The 22,326-nt window shown below is 38.7% G+C and overlaps 1 protein-coding gene across 7 annotated transcripts in view; it reads left to right on the forward strand.

The window, feature by feature from the left end:
• LOC108103095 (UDP-N-acetylglucosamine--peptide N-acetylglucosaminyltransferase 110 kDa subunit) overlaps positions 1-22,326 on the forward strand; it is a 106,006-nt gene that overhangs the window by 12,825 nt on the left and 70,855 nt on the right. For all 7 annotated transcript variants that reach the window (XM_041818388.1, XM_041818394.1, XM_041818393.1 and 4 more), the window contains 4 exons: positions 7,841-8,051; positions 13,374-13,557; positions 14,049-14,117; positions 14,357-14,553. In XM_041818388.1, coding sequence (XP_041674322.1) covers positions 7,841-8,051; positions 13,374-13,557; positions 14,049-14,117; positions 14,357-14,553 — 661 coding nt within the window. The remainder of the gene's footprint in view (positions 1-7,840; positions 8,052-13,373; positions 13,558-14,048; positions 14,118-14,356; positions 14,554-22,326) is intronic.

A 22,326-nucleotide genomic window follows, 5' to 3' on the forward strand; every position in this document is an offset into this window, starting at 1 on the left:
CTTGACTATCCTTCGCACATTGAACATCCACACCTTTCCCATTTTTCCAGGAATTCCGTTTGCTTGCCACGTTGACGATAAGAGCTACGTCATCCACTGACATTATCAGGGTGGGCTGATACTCCCGAATCCATCTTTTCCAGATTGTATCCGCCAGTTAACCAGTGATTTTGAAATTCTTTGCTAGACCCATTCCGGTACATTCCATTGAGCTGCGTTCATGTGGCCCACACGAGTTGAGTTTAAAGTAGATCCCACATCGGCTAAAGCAGCACGCACAGCTTCTTCACGTTGTTCTGAATTCAGCAAGATTTCCATCAGGATCGACTTTGTAGAACGTACCCACGTGCCACCCTTATGAGGTGATCCTGGGGGACTTAAAAAAAAACGACATTTCCAGATATTTTTGCTCTACTGCTGACTATGATATGCGGTTAATCTCCTGGACGAGTACTTTTACTGGCACCTCGAAAATTCGATCCATTTTCAGATAACTTCTTAAAAGGTACACGTCGTCGAGCAGTCAACAACCTTAAAGCCTCGTCCGATAACATCTTAAGAACAACTTCAGAGCCATCAAAAACGAGTCCTTTGATAGAGAGGGCACATGCTCCAGGTGAACAGCGCGAACTGTTATCCAATAGCCTTGCTGTGTAGATGGTGATACTTGCGATGGCAATGCTCCACAATAAGGTATGTTATTCTGTGGCGACGTGAGAGAATAATTGTTTGTATAGCGTCTATTTGACCTTTCATACGAAGCACTATGACTTAGTCATGGTATGGTCCCGATTTTTCCGGTCTTTCTTAAAGCATCTAATTCTTCAGGAACTTTTTTCTTAACATACTTGAACGAAAATATTGTCTATTGCTCATTATAAATCCAGAAAAATCCACTATGTTTTGTTCTGATGCCACCTAACACCATTCATCCATTTCGGATCCTTCCAGGATATCTCCGACTCGTTAAGCTACGAATTGAGGGTACTTACTACCGTGTGATCTTATTCAGAACTAAACCTTTGCACCGAATTTTGTTGGTTGAAGCGTAAATGTCCTTAACGCTGCTTGCTACTTTTGATCCTCCGTATTAACTGACTGCAACCAATCGTCAACGAAGGTTTTTCGGAAATCGCTTTTACTGATTCAGGATGACATTAACCAAATGGCTCTGCATTGCGTTTCTGTATAAAAATAGCAAGTGACGGCGAACATGCGCCGCCAATGGTTATATCTTGCATTACAATGTTTCCGGTGGACGAACAACTTCTCCATTGCGTCAAAAATAAACTCCTGGGAAGTTTGGTCAGAAACGCGACTGATAAAACCTGATACCGCTATAGGTCGTTCTCTGAAGCACTCCCAGCGAGGACACCAACATATCGGTCCTTTTAGAATGATTCATCCTTTTTGAGTCTCACCAGTTTCACAGGGACGGGTATTCCGACTGGCTCCAATGAGCAGTTCGCCTTCATAGCTCCATCAAGTAACCGTGTATCGTACAGCGATAAGATCATGATTTTCAGCTTCATACAAATGTGGATAATTCTTAAGAATTGTAACACCGATGCTTTGCAATGGATTATTTTTGCAGATTATTTTTGATTAGACTCAGTCTGTATCACGTCGCTGGTCCACTTTAGGCAAAGCTGCCTAAAAATCGCTTGCAGTTCTTCAATCCATGATCCCCGCCGCGCTATGGACAGGACAATTCTTCTTCTCCTTTGTTATTCTTTTTCACCATGTCGTGCTCGAGTAATCGTTCATATGAATACCGTCCATTTTAATCTTTCTCTGTTGGTTTACAGTCATAAGAAGCAACCATTGTAGCGCACTGCCATGTAGGGTCCCCTTATTCTGCAAGGTATGATTTGCCAACTGTAGCTGATTGTGGAGCTTCTAAAATTCTCTGTTTTTGTTAGGTCCAGGTTGATGTGTTTTCTTATTTATACATAATGCGTACTTGATATACAACCATCTTTGCAGGTGCAGGTGCTGTAGTTTTTCCGACCCTACGAAGTATATGTATTCCTGATCAGAATCAATAGATGAGTGAAGTTAGCAATGTCCGTTTGTCTGCGCTAAGACCTCAGGAGCTATATGCGGATTCTTGAGATTTATACACAGCGCCCGTTTCTGCTACGCTTACTCTAACTTCAACAAAACACATTTGTTGTCCGGTCATGCGCACTCTAACGCCCACCAGCCGCGATAAACTTTTATCACGGGAATTATACGTCATAGAAAGTTGGGATTAAGTATGTAGATTCCAATGATGCCAACTCCCATAGAACGCGAAAAAAACGATAGCGAACGAAAGCTACCTCATACAACGCTCACAACCCGCACAAAAAAGCTGATTCCATGATATTATAACTTAAGTTTTGGTTTTACAATTGATAAACTTTTTTTGTCAACACCTATAGATTTATCAAAAATGTTTCGGGTCGGAGCATTATTGTGATTTGTGGGCGTTATAATGGGCGTGGCAGGATGCTGAAATAAGCTTGTGATGCGTAGAGACCTCAAAAATCTTCATGCTCTATCTCAATGTTGTTCTAACTCTTGACTATCCTTCGCACATTGAACATCCACACCTTTCCCATTTTTCCAGGAATTCCGTTTGCTTGCCACGTTGACGATAAGAGCTACGTCATCCACTGACATTATCAGGGTGGGCTGATACTCCCGAATCCATCTTTTCCAGATTGTATCCGCCAGTTAACCAGTGATTTGGAAATTCTTTGCTAGACCCATTCCGGTACATTCCATTGAGCTGCGTTCATGTGGCCCACACGAGTTGAGTTTAAAGTAGATCCCACATCGGCTAAAGCAGCACGCAAAGCTTCTTCACGTTGTTCTGAATTCAGCAAGATTTCCATCAGGATCGACTTTGTAGAACGTACCCACGTGCCACCCTTATGAGGTGATCCTGGGGGACTTAAAAAAAAACGACATTTCCAGATATTTTTGCTCTACTGCTGACTATGATATGCGGTTATTCTCCTGGACGAGTACTTTTACTGGCACCTCGAAAATTCAATCCATTTTCAGATAACTTCTTAAAAGGTACACGTCGTCGAGCAGTCAACAACCTTAAAGCCTCGTCCGATAACATCTTAAGAACAACTTCAGAGCCATCAAAAACGAGTCCTTTGATAGAGAGGGCACATGCTCCAGGTGAACAGCGCGAACTGTTATCCAATAGCCTTGCTGTGTAGATGGTGATACTTGCGATGGCAATGCTCCACAATAAGGTATGTTATTCTGTGGCGACGTGAGAGCATAATTTTTTAGATAGCGTCTATTTGACCTTTCATACGAAGCACTATGACTTAGTCATGGTATGGTCCCGATTTTTCCGGTCTTTCTTAAAGCATCTAATTCTTCAGGAACTTTTTTCTTAACATACTTGAACGAAAATATTGTCTATTGCTCATTATAAATCCAGAAAAATCCACTATGTTTTGTTCTGATGCCACCTAACACCATTCATCCATTTCGGATCCTTCCAGGATATCTCCGACTCGTAAAGCCACGAATTAATGGTACTTGCTACCGTATGATCTTATTTAGAACTAAACATTTGCACCGAATTTTGTTGGTTGAAGCGTAAATGTCCTTAACGCTGCAACCAATCGTCAACGAAGGTTTTTCGGAAATCGCTTTTACTGATTCAGGATGACATTAACCAAATCGCTCCGCATTGCGTTTCTGTATAAAATTAGCAAGTGACGGCGAACATGCGCCGCCAATGGTTATATCTTGCATTACAATGTTTCCGGTGGACGAACAACTTCTCCATTGCGCCAAAAATAAACTTCTGGGAAGTATGGTCAGAAACGCGACTGATAAAACCTGATACCGCTATAGGTCGTTCTCTGAAGCACTCCCAGCGAGGACACCAACATATCGGTCCTTTTAGAATGATTCATCCTTTTTGAGTCTCACCAGTTTCACAGGGACGGGTATTCCGACTGGCTCCAATGAGCAGTTCGCCTTCATAGCTCCATCAAGTAACCATGTATCGTACAGCGATAAGATCATGATTTTCAGCTTCATACAAATGTGGATAATTCTTAAGAATTGTAACACCGATGCTTTGCAATGGATTATTTTTGCAGATTATTTTTGATTAGACTCAGTCTGTATCACGTCGCTGGTCCACTTTAGGCAAAACTGACTAAAAATCGTTGTTCTTCAATCCATGATCCCCGCCGCGCTATGGACAGGACAATTCTTCTTCTCCTTTGTTATTCTTTTTCACCATGTCGTGCTCGAGTAATCGTTCATATGAATAATCTCAACGTTGTTGTAACTCTTATAGTTCCTGAGATCTCAGCGTTCATACAGACAGACGGACATGGCCTTATCGACTTCGCTATTGATACTAATCAAAAATATATATATTTATAGGGTCGGAAATGCTTTTTTCTACCTGTTACATAAATTTCAACGAATCTAATATACTCTTTTACTCTACGAGTAACGGGAATAAAATTGAATGTAACCATGTATGTCCACTATAGAATAGTAAACAGCTGGTCCGACTTTGATGAAATTTTTTGTACGTAAAAAATTCTTGAAAATTAAAAATGAGAAAAATTGATTGAAAATTTGTAAAATTGATTAAAGTTGCCATTTCTAATCAGCTGGGCTATTAGGTGATGGCAGCACTTTATTTTATAGTTGACAGCTCTAGCGTTTAACAGCTGAGGGAGTATGTGGCAACTCTCTAGAAATAAAGCGGCCCTTTTTTAAACAAATAAATTGCAAACTTTGTTTATTTTTTTGAAGGTTTTTTATGTGATTTAAGTAATACAAACGTGTATAACGATAGATTATAGTTAATGACATATGTTTGGCAATCGCTAACAAGAAACTGGAATACCTACCCCAAAACGACGAGCAAATGACCTGCTCGATTGTGAATTAAAACGAGAAACAAGCTTTGATTCTGTCGAACTCGGACATGTGTTCAAAAAAAAACTTCCGCAGTTGGTTCCAGAACAACGCACTGCTTATGACACAATTATGCGTGTAATCACAGAAAAAAGCGGTTGACTATTTTTCATAGATGCGTCGGTGGTACTGGAAAGTTTTTTCTTCTATCGCTTTTTTTGGCAACCACACGATCAAAAAATAATATTACACTGGTCATTGCATCATCTGGAATTGGTGCAACTCTTTTGGATAGAAGTTCTTAAAACGTGTCAAATTATTCTATGGGACGATTGTACAATGTCTCACATGAAAGCATTGAAAGATGGATCGTATACTACGAGATATAACAGGAAACGCACGGGCTTTATTGGAGCACTCATTTTATTGTCTGGTGATTTTCGACAAATACTGCCGGTTATACCACGTTCAAGCGTGGTAAATTAACAGGTGAAGACGTACTGTTGCGACGTATCCCAATGATTCCGACGGATATGACATTCAAAAGCCAGCAAAGCACAAGGACAATCAGTGCAAGTGTGTGGACTAAATTTGGAGAATACATGCTTCTCACATGGGCAGCTCTATGTGGCCTGCGCGTCGGAAAATCTTCTGAGTTATTTGTTTACGCACCTGATAGAAAAAAAGAAACATTGTATATCCCAAGCCACTTTAATAAATGTTGAATAGAAACATATAGGAACATTTTTATATTTGTTTTATTTTGCCCGCGTATAAACCTTAGATGTTCAAAGAATTAATAAAATCTAGCGATCGCGTCTATTAAGTATGGACATGATTTATAATTTATCATTTCTGTTTACTTGCTAGATGTACATTAAACATTACCTTGTTATCCCCTAATTTGATTTTTAACGCCTATAGCGTAATAAAAATGTCAATGGCAATAATAATTTGAAAGTGCTTAAGACTTATCCTTTCCCGTCAATGGTTTTGTGGAAATAATTTTGACTCATTACAAGTACCATATGTCTTACATACTACTCCATGGTTTCTCACTACTGTTTTCCTTTATTTTCCGAATCTTTTGAACTTTTATATATACTCATAGACTTATTCGTCTCTGATTCCCTATGCTTTCTCCATATCAGGGAGCGTGCAGCATAGTTGTCTTTCCTGGTGTCCAGCATTACTCTCGTCAAAGCTCTGCTGCTTTCGCGATTTCATCGGCTTGGTCCTCCCTGATAGTCAAACTGGAGTCTATCAATCTCCCAGTTCTTACTTGGATGCTGGCTGTTTTCACCCGTTTTGGCTAGATTTTGTAGTGCGCCACGTTGAGGCCGATTGTAAAGAGCCACTTCCCTACCATCACCACAAAAGTGTTTCCGAGATGCTCTGCTCCGTCAATTATTTTTGGTACTATGTACATTGCTACGTCATCTGCAAAAAACTATTAAGAACTCCGTCTTAAATAGCATTTCGCAATATACTGACCCTCAGGGTTACTCCGCAGCTAACCGCATGCTCCATAAATTCTCTAGCAGTGCCGTTGAGCAGGGTTCGTTCGCACCATTAGACTTATAAATGCACAGATTTGTATATGCTGTATGCTATATGCATTTTTATGTGCAGGGTCACCACCAAACATTACTGCTTTCTATCACTCTTACATCTGGTTACCTAAGCAATGTTCTTTTGTGCCGCATTAGGGTAGATTGTTGATTCTGATTCCTTCTGTGAGGCACTGACTGAAGACGTTTACAAAAGCGATTTTCGAATAGTCCTGAGTGTGTCCTGCGTCCCTTAAAGTACAGCAGGCTGGGTCGCTCTATGATGCAAACGCCTGGCCCGCAGGCTGTCACTTCGGGCACCAAGGATCGGGAAAATTGAAATAGGACTCCTGTGTTCTACTTCCTGGACACTATGTGTTTTTAGTCTTATGCTCGATTACAATGTACATTTATTAAGGCGCCTTGTGGCTCGCGAGAACAAGATTAGAATGTCAGCTCCACATGAGTATGCTCTGCGCCCATATTAAGAAAAACTGCATCCACGGATGTAAAGGCCTTTAACAATGTGCGTCTTCCGCCTTTTGCGTAGGGAGATCTCATTCAGTCGGCCAAGCATTAATGTCACCTAAGATGGCAAATCTTTGCTGTTCTTTGTTCATCCAGGAATGCCGCAAATTCAGGAAAGGAGCGATATCGGTTCCGCTATCGATAACAGAACTTCCATCGGTGCTTGGTATTGTACTTGTACTGCTTGATTCCCATCCTCATCTCTCACTGCTTGGTTGCAGTTCTCGGGCTTGCTGTTGACGTCATTGGCAACTTCTTGCGAAGCGGCTCTTACTTGCACAAGAATGTTCAGGAGCTTTTTTCTACCATCTTCGATTTCAGCGCGTATTTGTTGTAGCGACAATACTCCTTCGTTCTTGAAGCCGTTTGCCGGAATCAGTTCCAACCTAGCATCGGCATTCTCCACAGATAAATCCTTCTTCAAGTCATCTTCTAGATCCAACTCCTGAGACCGATCAGCAAAATTCTCGTTTTCGCCGTTCACAAGTAGGGGGGACTCCGGGCGAGTTCCACGAACTATTTAATCGTGCCGCGAGTTCGGCCTTTTTTCCGACTATCGGCAAGTTTACGCCACCAACCGCTATTTGAGTTGGACGACCGTAAATTTTTGTGCATTAATTAGATCCATTTTATGGGTCAGATCCCACTTATAAATTTGTAAAAGTCTATTTGTAGGTCTCCATTATTTCACATCTTAACCGAGACTGAATCCAATCGCAATCATGCTTAACAAAAACGATCTTATCTTAGCTTAACTTAGGTTCTTCGGTTACCGGAGCTTTATCGATACTTAGTGACGGTGTAGTCAGCTGACTAAAGCGGTTTAAATAATAAAACATTCTTTTTACATTACATTATAGGTTTACTCGAGTTGGCTCACAGAGAATACCAAGCTGTTGACTATGAAAGTGCAGAAAAACATTGCATGCAATTATGGCGTCAAGATAGTACAAACACTGGAGTCCTATTATTGTTGTCATCTATTCATTTTCAGTGTAGGAGACTTGATAAGTCAGCACAATTCTCAACACTAGCAATTAAACAAAACCCGTTGTTGGCCGAAGCGTATAGGTGAGTTAATTTTTACTTTACTTTCTTATTTCTATGTATACATATACATATATAAGATCTATTCAGTAAAAACATTTTTTGTGTCTGTCGGTCGGCTTGCTAGTAGGTGAGTGAATCTATCAGTCAAATCATTTGATTCACTCCGATTTTCTGTCAAGTTTGTCTGTCTTGTCTATTATGGGTGTCTTGTCTGTCTTAAGGAAATACCAAATATTCATCTGAGAAAACTGATCGGAAGTATCATGCATTCCACATCTAATTCGGAATATATATTTCTTGCCTTTTCTTATTTAATATTATACATTGGGAAGCTGGTGTTAATACTATAAGTTAAATATAAGTTAATTTTAATGACCTTTTTTAATATTAATTCTTACTTTCACGCAAGCCCGTTGGGGCAAGGATACATTTATAACAGATTGGGTTTATTAAGTTTCTTTCATTTATTTCACCTAAACCTGTTAAGGTAAAGGATAATATAAAGAATGTGTTACAATTATTTATTACACAGCTATGGCTGCGGAGTATGATTTTAAACTAAACTAAAGGTCCGATCCGGCTGCAGCTAGAAGTCTTCGTCCGGTCGCAGCGCTGTCGCCAAAGTGCCAGATCAACAATTTTATCCAGGTGCTCGCTGCGCGAGTGTTCTGGCCGGGAACCGTGGGATTGACTCCAGAGTGCGGAGTCGACGATTTCTTTAATGCCCCTGTTGGCCACTTCTGGTCGGGCTCTGGGTGATTGCCCCCAGAGTGCAGATTTGGCGGTTTCTTAGTTGCGCATGTTGACCACTTCTGGCCGGGCTCTGGGTGATTGTCCCCGGAGTGCAGAGTCGGCATATATATATAATATTACAACATATAAAAATATAAATAAAAACTAAGTATCTGATTCTCTAGTTATGACAGTAACAGTTTTTAGATACTGAAAATTGTTTAATGTCCGAAGTATTAGGTTGTCAAAAAAGAATTGCGGTATTTTTTATTGAATTTTCAATTGTTCATAAAATTGGTTACAATAATTCGATTCGAGTCAAATATGCGCCGTTTTGTTCGATGACGCGTTCCCAACGAGATGCCAACTTTATAATGCCCTTTTAATAGAAGCTCGCTTCCCTATTGGTAAAAAAAACTCGGAGAGCCAATTTTCACAGGACTCTCTTGTGGCCAACTTCAGACTACCAAGCGCGTTCGCCATGGACAGAAACAGGTGGTAATCACTTGGTGCGAGATCCGGACTATACGGTGGGTGCAAAAGAACCTCCCATCCGAGCTCCCGGAGCTTCTGGCGCGTCACTAAAGATGTGTGTGGCCTGGCGTTGTCCTGGTGGAAGACAATCCGGCCTCTGTTGATCAAAGATGGCCTTTTCTGCATGAGTGCTGTCTTCAAGCGGTCCAGTTGTTGGCAGTACAGGTCCGAATTGAGGGTTTATTCCCTGCCAATCCCACCAAACACACAGAAGAACCTTCCTGGTCGTCAATCCAGGCTTGGCCACCGTCTGGGCCGCTTCACCGCTTTTCGACCACGACCGTTTGCGCCTTACGTTATCGTAAGTGACCCACTTTTCATCGCCAGTCACCATACTCTTCAAAAACTGGTCGATTTTGTTGCGATTTAGAAGTCATTCGCATGCGTCGATACGGTCAAAGATGTTTTTTTTGCGTCAATTCGTGTGGCACCCATAACGGTTTGAAGACTCATGCCCAGCTCTTGACCGATGCTACGGCTGCTACTATGCCGGTCTCTTTCGACCAATTCTGCGATTTTATCGCAATTTTCGACGACAGGCCTTTCGGAGCGTGGCGCATCTTCGGCCACCTCTACACCAGAACGAAAACGTTGATACCATCGTTGTGCGGTGGAAATGGAAACTGTATCGGGTCCATAAACTGCACAAATGTTATTGGCGGCTTGAGATGCATCTTTGCCTTTATCGTAGTAGTACTGTAAAATATGCCGTTTTTCTCTTTATTTTGCTCCATGATTGCGACGCTATAACTCACGAACGACTTAAAAGAAAAGATTATCAATCAAACATGTGTTAGCGCGTGAAATTAGCTTTCCAAAAAGGTATAGTATGCGACGAATAAAACAAGAACTACGCGCTTTCAGCGCCAACTAGCGAAAATACCGCAAGACTTTTTGACTTTTATATAACCAAAATACATATACATATTTAAGTTAAATATACAACGGTGATCTGAGCTAAGAGCTCGACGACGGACGGCACAAGAAGTCTTACGTCGGGTGCTAATCACTGCTGCCAACTTTTAACAAACAAAAAAAGCTGTCTTGGGCGGGAAGTGTGGAGAAAAAAGCAAAAAAAATATATTTAAAAAGTCCACTAAAAACAAAAGAGAGGGAAAAAAAAGGGTCGGCAGAATAAAAATTTTACCGAAGACCAATTCCTTTTCTCCTACTTCATTGCAGATGAGAAAAAAAAAAAAAGTCGCTTTCCCGCCTCCACAAAACAATCCAAATGAATTTCTAAAAAAGCCAGAACTTCAGCCTCCCGCAATTCATAAATTTTCCCTGCAGTTATCCTTAAAAAAAAAGCCCGTTTTGACGGGAAAAATCCAAATTGGCAGAAGTGGTGCTAATCGACGGTCGTGATTTGTGCGAATTAGGGTTACGATTAAGCTCTCTCACTCTCTTATGTTAATTAGTTCTGGGTCGACAGCCTAATAATAAAGGCACTTTCTTAGTCGGGTGTTTTCATCTTTGTCAACCGCCGCGACAGTATAGCTGAAGCTAAGACCATGCTATTACCTTACGAGAGGAAGGTCGGTAGCACCATCGACACCGACCGTGGCCCCCATCCGGTCTCGGTCCGACTCTGCATCACTGCAGAGGCGTTCACAAGGTGACTGATCGTTATGGGCAGCAACTTGCCGCAACGAGCTTTCCAGAACCTACCACTCCGTGAGCAGCGACGTGCCACAGTGGTAACTTCTTGCACATTCATATTACTAGCTGGAGCCACGACCCGGCTATCAGCTTACTAGAAGAAGTTTAGCAGTTTCATCGTCACTGATCGTGGCCACCATCTGGTCTCGATCGGTACTCTGATCGCTACACGACTGCCCGACCTACCGAGTGACCGGCCGTTGTGGGCAGCAACTTGCCGCAACGGTACATTATAACCAACACATTGTGGGCAAACACTTTGTCACAATATTCTATAACCTTATCTTATAGTCTAACACAGGTGTTCTCAACGCCTTTGCTCTGAATGCCCATTTATTTTTGTAAATGCGCCACCAAATACAAATACATACAACAACCACTGCACTATAGGGAATTTGATCGTTTTTCTCGCCAAAAGTAATATCTCAAAAACTAAGCAAGATATTTTGATTATGTTATTTGATTTGAGTTCATATGGTCAATATATTTCAGATGTGAAAAAAATTGTGGGCGTGGCACCGCCACAACCTCAAGATCATATGATAACTCAAAAACTAAGCAAGATATTTCGATTCTATTTTTTGATTTGAGTTCATATGGTCAATAGATTTCAGATGTGAAAAAATTATGGGTGCTGCAATTCAAACTGCAAAATCAGATATTAACTAAAAAACTAATCAAAATTGCACTGCAAATTTACTTTGCGAACATGTTTGTTGACTGTTTTAAAACACAAGAACAATGTTTGAAATAATAATTTGCAATTTTTTTTTTAGTAATAGAAGGCGCTGCAGCATAATTTAAGGAACAATCAAGCATTGGCTCATTTGAGGTTGCGTCCTTAAAACTTAAATATCTCGAAAAGTGCATATAAGTGCACTTTCTGGTTCATTCGAATAAGAATGAAATACTCTAAAACATAGTCTTTATTTCATTGATGGACGGCTGGACTCACTTTTAATGTCCATTTAAAAATGAGATTTAAATCTAAAAATACGTTTCTTAGACTACTTACATTTTCACCCTATTTTTAAACTATCAAGAATTTTTCCAACATCTGACGTACAAAAAAACATATTCAATTCAAAGTTTTTAATTATATTCTCTAATTTTTTACTTTTCACGATTTTAAAACTGCGCTCAAATCCCAATATTGCCACTGCTTGTAAAGATAAACAGCAACAGCTGTTTTTATCAGCTGATTTCTTCGCAGTTGCGCCATTAGAATTATTAGAATTTCTGTTATGCAACACTTACAATTGATATAATGTGAATGCAATTCAGCTAAAATGATTTAAATTTTTGAAATTTCAAAAAATGTTTTTTTGCCAGAAAAACGGTCAAATTTCCTATATATTTGTACTGGCAAATACCACCTTTGGCTGCCTCTCATTACACAGCGGATGAAACATTGGCGACCGTGGCAGGACGGCTTTTCAGAACATTAACAACTAGGCTGCGAGGGATCACAAGGGATTCAGTTTTCTCAACTTGGACTTTTTCGTTCACATATTATTTGATCTTACGCAAATAATACTAATAAAAAAGTCTGGTTAAATCTAGTTATAGAAGTGTGATTTATTTAACCTACATATGTATGTATGTATATAAGTCTTAAAAGCTTTTCCGAAAACGCAGGCTTGCTGTACCCCAGTTTTACATCAAAAAATTTCGCAGTTACTCTAAAACTGTTGTATTTTTGTTGCGATTTAGAAGCGATTCGCATGCGTCGATACGGTCAAAGATGTTTTTTTGCGTCAATTCGTGTGGCACCCATACATCGAGCTTCTTAGTGACTCCAAGCTTCTTCAAATGGTTTATAACGGCTTGAAGACTCATGCCAAGCTCTTGACCGATGCTACGGCTGCTACTATGCCGGTCTCTTTCGACCAATTCTGCGATTTTATCGCAATTTTCGACGACAGGCCTTTCGGATCGTGGCGCATCTTCGGCCGCCTCTACACCATAACGAAAAAGTTGATACCATCGTTGTGCGGTAGAAATGGAAACTGTATCGGGTCCATAAACTGCACAAATGTTATTGGCGGCTTGAGATGCATTTTTGCCTTTATCGTAGTAGTACTGTAAAATATGCCGTTTTTTCTCTTTATTTGCTCCATAATTGCGACGCTATAACTCACGAACTAGAAAAGATAGTCAATCAATCAAACACGTGTTAGCGCGTGGAATGAGCTGTCCGAAAACAATACTACGACGAACAATAACTACGCGCTTTCAGCGCCAACTAGCGAAAATACCGCAAGACTTTTTTGTTTTTGGCTCTTTTTCAAAATACTAATTATAAACTTTCTATCTTTTTTACTTTCTTTTAATACTATTTAAAACTAAATTAAGCAATTCATATAAAAATTGAAATGTGCTGCACCAACAAGTACTATATACAAAATTCTTATTTAGTAATTTAGGAAATGTGTATAAAGAGCGTGGCCAATTGCAAGAAGCTCTAGACAACTATCGCAGAGCTGTACGCTTAAAACCTGACTTTATTGATGGATACATAAATTTGGCTGCTGCATTAGTAGCTGCGCGTGACATGGAGTCTGCTGTTCAAGCATATATTACAGCATTACAATACAATCCAGTAAGTTTTTACTAAGTTTTCCGGATTACTTTTAAATCATTTTTAAAATTTTTGTTTATTAGGAATTTTTTATATTCGTTACTCAAAGAGTAAAAGAGTATACTAGATTCGTTAAAAAGTATGTAACAGATAGAAGAAAGCGTTTCCGACCCTATGAAGTATATATATTCTTGATGAGGATGAATAGCGAAGTCGATTTAGCCATGTCCGTCTGTCCGTCCGTTCGTCCGTCCGTCCGTATGAACGCTGAGATCTCAGGAACTATAGCAGATACAAAGTTGAGATTAAGCATGATTCCACTAACAAAATGTATATTTTAAAATTCTGTAAAACAGTAACGGGTATCTTATAGTCACGGCACTCGACTAGCGTTTCGTCTTGTTTTATTCAGTAAATAAGGTTTTAAAAACGTACAATTTATTATTGTTTGTTTCATATAAATTTAAATTTAAATATTTTTTCTCTAACCGTTTAAAATTATTTATATTTAGGAGCTATACTGTGTGCGAAGTGATCTTGGAAATCTGCTTAAGGCCTTAGGTCGTCTGGAAGAAGCCAAAGTACGTACATCTCTTTTCGGATATAGGTCACTGTATTGACGGTGGTTGAAATGATTCCCAAAAGGACCACTACCACTAAAACCCGGACGGTGTATATAAATATAAGATCGATATTCAGTAAATTGAGCATTGCTATGAATATATCCATCTCTTTACAGAAAATTGCTCATTTTGGAAAAGAAATTTAAACTAAAACTTTCCTAAAAGTAAATAAACAGAAACTTTTATTTTATATGTAGGCCTGTTACCTGAAAGCAATTGAAACATGTCCGGGCTTCGCAGTTGCATGGAGTAATTTAGGATGCGTATTCAACGCTCAAGGAGAAATTTGGTTGGCAATACATCATTTCGAAAAAGCTGTTACTCTTGATCCCAACTTTTTGGATGCATACATAAATTTGGGAAATGTTCTAAAGGAGGCAAGAATTTTTGATAGGTAAGCAAATTAATTATCTTAAAATTTAAAAATGAGTTTAGCCTTGCAGAGGCTATTATTCGCCAGTACCTTAGTAGTTTCTATGCAAACTAATCTCTTAGTTCAACTCTTTCTATTAGATAAGAAGTTGAAGTCCGATTTTTTGCGCTGAACTTCATAATCCAATTTGTTCAAATTCATACCACGGTGGCATTTATGTGTGCTTACTTAGCGTGCAACTTCATATGCAACCTTTTTTAACCTATCTGTGGGAATAACAATTCAATCAACCTGTTTTTGTATTTCACTACAACTCCCTGAATCAGTTAATCAAAACATCATTTGCCGCAACTTTAAGATACCTGTTTCTGATTTACGCAATTTTAATATATTAATTTTACTTGAGGGAATTCACAAAGAGCCATCTTTTGTCAGAAAAAGCATGTTGAGTATGTGATGGTGACGTCCTTATAACCTAGATTTCTTAATAAATACCGAAATAATGTTCCAATTAAAAAAATCTTTATTAAATCGATAGATATAAACTAGAAAAGCTATACAAGGTCAATCCAAAAAATACATTTAAATATTATGAACGCCACAGTTTTCCGTGGCTTGTGGGCGTTAGAGTAAGCGTGACCGGATAAAAACTCCTGTCGAGCTGCAGTGGAATATATATAATACAAGTACGTATGCCTAGGCCTAACATTCTAGCTTTTATAGTTTTCGGTTTTTCGTATTTTGTTGGAGTTAGAGTGGGCTTGGCCCGATGGGAAAAAAAGTAATACGCATTGGTGAATCATATAAAATCACATCCTTAATACCAACTTTTTATGACTTATAGATACTGAGATATTGGCATATCAAGACTATACTTAATCCCAACTTATTAGGTCTAATTGTTCCTAATGACAGGATGTTGAAATAAACTTGCGCTGCGTTGGGTACCTGCATGCTTAATCTTAACTTTGTATTTCTTATAGTTCCTGAGATCTTAGCGTTCATACGGACAGGCGGACGATTCGGGTCGGTAACGCATTCCTCTACCTTTTAAATACTTTTCAATGAATGTTATAAAATATAAATATAAAATGGTTTCAGCACCAGTTTCTACTGCAATAACAAATTTTTAAATATTCCAGTAAAAAATAATCAGATTCGTTGAAAAGAAGGTAACAGGTAGAAGGAAGATTTCCGACCCAATAAAGTATATATAATATATTCTTGATCAGGATCAATAGCGAAGTAGATTGAGCTATGTCTGGCTATCCGTCCGTCTTTCCGTCTGTCCGTATGAACGCTGAGGTCTCAGGAACTATAAGAGGTACAAAGTTGAGATTAAGCATGAAGATTCGTACGCATCGAAAATTTTTTTCAGCATCCTGCCACGCCTACACTAACGCCCACAAATCCTGGAAAACTAAAATCGCTGAAATCTCAGGAAGTATTAGAGTTATAAAGTTGGAATTAGGTATGTATAATCTTGAGGTTCCAGCACATTTCAACGGGGTTCCATTATGCGGCCACGCCCACCAAGCTAGAAAGAGGATTTTCGCTGTTTACAGAAAGGCTGATATCTCGGTAACTATAAGTGACAGAAATTTGGGATTGTTCAGTTATTTTTTTGTGTTATTTCCAATACGAATTATTTTTTTCTCATCTAGCCACGTCCACTATAAGAGCTAGAAAATTGGCTTAGGAATTCTTGTTTTGGATATGCAATTTCATATCTACATGGGATTTAACCCGTCCACGCCCACTCTAACGCCTACAAACCGCGGAACACTGTGGCGTCTATAATAATATTATGAATGCCTTTGACGTTGTATAACTTATTTCTGTTTATATCTATCGATTTACCAAAGATTTTTCAAACGAAACATTATTTCGCTACTTATGAAGAAATTTAGGTTATAAGGCCTCACATGGGCAGTGACGTCACTATCAGTTACTCAGCATTCTTTCTCCGACAATAGGTGGCGCTTGGGGAATTTTAACTAGCAAAATGAATATTATAAAATTGTGTAAAACAGTAACTTGTAGCTTACAGTCGCGGCACTCGACTATATCGTTTCCTCTTGTTTTTTATGAAGCAAAGCTCACAGTGCAGATTGTCGGGAGTAGTCAATAACAAAATAATAATTTACAATTTGGTCTAAATGCTAAATTATCTTTTTCATCTGTAGACAAGCTGAGAGAAGCTCTCGTCTCATTGCATTTCGTTTTGTATCGCAGTCATCGCGCTGCTAAAATAAATCGTAGAAAACAAAATCTCTCCTCCTTTTCTTTTGCACTTTTCATGTAGTTATAAATTGTAAATAAGGTATAAAACAGGTGGCATAAATTAATGCCCTCCTCAAAACACAGATTTTATATTTAAATAATGTTTGGTCAAAAATATCATTTAAATCACAAACTTAATCTTTGCTTGCACTTATATTTGCCAAATCAATTAAACATTAACAAAAATCGTTTGAAAAACTTCAGCATGTGTTTGATCATATGTTAGAATAATGTGTAAGGGATCACATACATCAAGCATACACCAAGATTTAATTAGTTATGATTTCTTTAGTTTAATTCTGAAAACGTGTACTACTAGTTTGCGGACATCAATAAAATTAATAAAATCCACTGTAAGTGCTGATCGACTTGACTATATGTATATGTATATACTCGATAGGGTCAGAAATGCTTCACTTTACCTGTAACATACTTTTCAACAAATATGTCGGAGAATTAAAGTCTTCTCCACGCCGGCCCTCATCAGTCGCTTGACCGCTAGCTTGCTGCTACTCCATTTCAAGTCCTGGATGGTGCTGCGAGTCTTCGTTGCCTTTGTTGCTCATAGCCGCCACTTACTAAAAAGTCCTCAACACAACGCTAAAACAGAACGCCACGCTTAAACTAGGGACGAATAGGAGTAAAGTGTGAAGAATAGAGAGACCAGATCCAGCAACACAACGAAGCAACACACGACCTCAGTTCGCAAACTAAGTCCCCATCATACCAGAACTGGTGTATCCTAGCACGACCTATGGTCACACCATAGTCTCGGTCTAACGAGAGACTGACTTGTCTTTTCTCCGACAAATACAATAAACCGTATTACTCTACGAGTAATGGGTATAAAAAACAAGTAAAAGTTAATCAAGTATCGCAACAAAAATCAGAGTCTTCAAAAACCAGTTGCCTGCATACCCTAAAATGCCAAATCAATCATAGGAAACCCTTTTAAGGGGGAGGAAGTGACATAGGACAGGTATGGTCTAATTTGTCTTTTGACAGTGCACATTGGGATGAAATGCCTTTTTTTTGGCCATAGCCGTAATTTTAAAGCTAGAAAGTTGAAACTTGGAGAATTTGCTGCTTATATTATTTTTGAATTTCAGATTTTTTTTTACACTACAACCATGCCTTCCTTGCCGCCCACATAATAGAACTGCTGTATTTATAAAATCATATTAATTATACTCTTCATTTTTTTTTATCCACAATTGCTAGAAAATTTTTATGTTTTAATATTTTTGCATATTATAATATAGCTTAATTAACGAAAACTTAAAAATAAGTACATAAACTTGTATTAATATAAACGTTCTTCTTCTAAATCAAAATCAAAAAATGGTATACTTTTAATCTCGTCTTCAACACTATATACTTGGGCTGCATCTTCCGGTTTTGGAGAAACTAAAAGTGCAATAACTTCACTTGGCAATGAGTGTGATTTTGAACTCTTTTTTTGAGCGATGCTTGATAAGTAAGGATCAGAAGAATCCAAAGCTCGGTGAAATACGTCGGTTAAATTGTTCACTCTGCTCTTTTTCCTGGTATGCAAAATCCTATCGCGCTTGTAATATTTGTTGCGAGCCTCAGATGCGTTTTCGCCTAAGCAACCAACAGGAAGTACAGATGATTTAATTATTTCTGGACCATGAACTAAAATTTTGTGGACCGTAGCGGTCATTGGATACCACGGATATTTAATTAAATGCAAACGCAGCGTTTCTTCACAAAATTTCTTAAACTTATTTAAACAAACGGCATATTCGCATGATAAAACTATTAAAATGATATGTAGTTTGTTTAAAAGCGCTCATCCAGTTGTAATATTGAGGCAAATAATTTAACATCCGAAAATGCTCTTCGTGCCGTATTGCCATCGTTCGAATTTCCAGAAACATTCTGACTTGGTTTGTTAATATGCAGCCCCATTTCAGATCAAAGCTTTCGCTCAATGTCCTTCTTGCGTACCATCATTATTTCTTTCTCAGAGTCCGTACTAATTCGCCACTTTTGAATACTAACACGATATGAGATGTTAAGAACGAATTCCAAAAACCTAACCCATGCGTAGAGAGGACTAACTCCGTACTGATATGAATTTGGTTTAGGCTTGAACTTTTGACTGTTAACCTCACTTTTCCTTAGCTTCTCTCACCTTTTCGTAGCTTGGATATATATTGCAGTTTTTTTCGATACTCTTTAAGCGTATGTTAATATATTGCTGCTTGGAAAACGAGTTTTCTATAATAAATGCTAAGGCCTCATCAGGTGATAATGGTATAGGCTCTTTCAATGAAGGTTGTTGCCTTAATTTTGAACTGTCAGAACTATTTATTGTCGTATTTAAATTGTGAGAAATATCCGTATTTTTGCCTTCTTAGCAGACATAGCATCTGCTTCAACAAGTAGAAGTGTTGAATTTTCCTTTGCAAGTTCGGAAGCAAATCTTCTTTTATGCAGTAAACTTCCTTCGTCATAAGAGACCCGAGGTCGTCCACCAAGATTACGATAACAATCATCTTTTGAATAAAATATTAGCTCCGATGCAAGCCAGCTAGCATGTTCTTCTTTAAAACGACGAATATTTCGGTGTGCTTTTATTAGCAGTCTCTTAACTTGAACAATAAAGGTTTTTATTTTGTTTTTAATCGCCTACAAATCGTTTCCCGGAAATTTTGGAATTTCTTCGACGCAAACCCAGTCAAAAGTAGCGTTGACATTGTGATTTTTATCCAGTCAAACTTCTAGCAAGTCACCTCGACGAATAGCAACCTTGCTTGCATCTATTGAAATATTTAACCACCCCGCAAATTCCCGCAAATTAATTAAATGCTATCTGAATATGCATATAATAACTCATACTACCACATAAGTTGTTATTTGAATCCTGTTGTATCTTGCTAGATATGCTCCACGAAACACAAATATTTTAAGGTTAGAATCAACAAAATAATTTTTACGTATTACATTAAAAACATGACAACACAAAAGCACATATAATTAAACACTTATACAAATATTTTCTACATACCATGCGACACATTTTAATTGGTCAAACTGTTTAAAAATACGAGGACGCCAAAATTTAGGAACTTTACTAAAAAAAAAAATTTAATTAAATATTTTCGATGTCTAGGGACATTTCTAAGCTTGAAATAATTGTAACATTATTGATATATTAACATGAACTTTTTAGGTTTTAGCCAAAATAAAGGCATTTCATCCCAATATGCAGTGCCCGTGTTGGGCTAACGCACAACACAAATTAAAGAAAACGTACATATGTATATGTAGTGAGGTTATTACAGCTGGACAATGGTAGAAAGAAAAATAATTTGAATCAAATGATGAGTATTTTTTCAGCTAATTCATCATTTATCCATTCGTCAAAAATTTCTGCTTCTCCCCTTTTATCCGTTCCTGCTCTTTCAATCCCAAAAGCGATTTTGCTTTGGAAACTATTGTTATTAATTATTTTCAGACCACTGCAGTTCGCATAAATATATGTAGCCACTAGAGCCACTTACGATTTCCGCAGTATACTGCCCCCACAGTTCAATATAGTTCTAACAGCTGTATAACAGCCGGTGAATCCAATGCAAAACACCAACACGGGAATCTAGCCTCGCGAACCTGAAGTGTTTCCAACTATACAAAGCTATCCCGTGTACACCGAGTAGGCCTACCTACTGGTCAGCAGATCCAAGAAAACTCCCAGATATTTGTGACTTCACTGTAACAAGAAGAGTTCAGCTGAGCGTAATGCGCGATGAAACATTGGCAGATCTGTCATCTGACCACAGCATGCGAAACAGAAAATAACTGGCTGAAGTATAAAAAATATGTTAGCACCCACAATGAGTTGGTTCCAAATATATCCTTCGAAGCTGATATCGAATACTCAATTAAACAATGTACGGAAGCCTACCAAAGCACCTACGCCGGAGCCAATGGCCACTACTATCTGAGAAGCACACTCTTCATCAGGAAAACCGCCAACTGCATAGAGAATGGAAAGTCCGTCGATCTCCGGCTCCCAAAGTAAGACTTAAGGCAGCAGTTTGTCAAGAACTCTTAAAAAACAAAAAAAGGAGAACAACGTGATTACATAGAACAAATTTTCTTTTTCTGGAGAGCTTACCCAGTCCAGTCGGTCCTGATCCGCCTTCAAGATCCGAAATAGGTTTATGGGCGCGCAGCAATGAAGAAAAGGCTAAAATCTTTGCTTCTTACAAAATGTCTTTAAACCCCATCTACAATTAATTAAACCTCTATCCCGATCGTCCATTGGAGGGCTCAAAACCATCAAAAAACAACTGAACTTTAAAAAAATCCTGGCCATTACTTAATTTCGCCCGAAATAATCATTAAATTACCTAACTGTGCGCTCATATGTATCACTACGATATTTAGCAATACTAAAATGGATCTACTTCACTCACCACCGGAAAAAGTCGCTCATAACGATAACGCTCAAGCATATTTAAATCTCAACCTTCTGCCTACAAACCCATCAGTCTACTGCCTTGTCTATTAAAGCTTAAATTACTACTAATCTCACACCTACGAAAATACCCTGATAGGAACAGTTTGATTACCTCGCAGCAGTTTAGCTTCAAAGAACAGCATAGGACTATTTGTTTGTATTTTAAGCACGTAGAAAAGATCCAATAATTAAATATTAAAAAAAAATTCTCATGTAAAGCCGAGTACTTTAATCTGACCGACCTTTCGTGAGTCTTGTATGTAGTCACTCTCTTCGAATTCCGCCTGTCAGTCCATCCGTCCGTCCATCCGTAAGAGATTCAGAGTTGAGATTTAGCTAGCAGATTTTCGAGGTTCCCTCGCAGCGCAAGCTTATCTCAGCATCCTGCCACGCCCACTCTAATGCTCACAAATCATGAAAAACTAAAACCGCTGAAATCTGAGGAGGATATTATGGTGGTACCATTATCCGGCCATACCCACTCTTAAGGCCACCAAGCTCGGTAACTATAAAAAATAGAAATTAGGGATTTCGCGATTAGTTCCTTATGATGCCCCAAATGTGTCTTATTTTCACACTATCTGGCCACGCCCACAAATTACGGAAAACGGAAAATGCGTAAATCTCGGGAACTATAAAAGTTAGAAAGTTAGGTTCAGGTCTGCCCTTGCTTACATGCCTCCTTGAGTAGTCTGTCTTTTCGTTGTTATTCGTTTGTACTTGTATCTTTCGTTCTCGGTGTCTTAAATAGCGACTATCTCATTTTGTTTTTGTCTCTCATTGTCTATATTTCTTCATGTGTTTGTCTTACCTTGAGTCTATCCATTTCCTTGTATGCATGGCTTGTTTGAAGGCTCGTGGTCGATCATGTTTCGGTGTACGTGAATGTGTGTTTCTATGCAGCAAAGACTAAGTGTCGTTGCCATTATCAGTCCACTGAGCACGAAATACGGTTGGCACTTTTTGTAGGAACGCAGAGATCTCCGTAACTGTTAATGACATAAAGATCGGTTTAAGCATGA

Source organism: Drosophila eugracilis, unplaced genomic scaffold, assembly GCF_018153835.1.
Source record: "Drosophila eugracilis isolate 14026-0451.02 unplaced genomic scaffold, ASM1815383v1 contig_2156, whole genome shotgun sequence".
Taxonomy (NCBI): Eukaryota; Metazoa; Arthropoda; class Insecta; order Diptera; family Drosophilidae; genus Drosophila; species Drosophila eugracilis.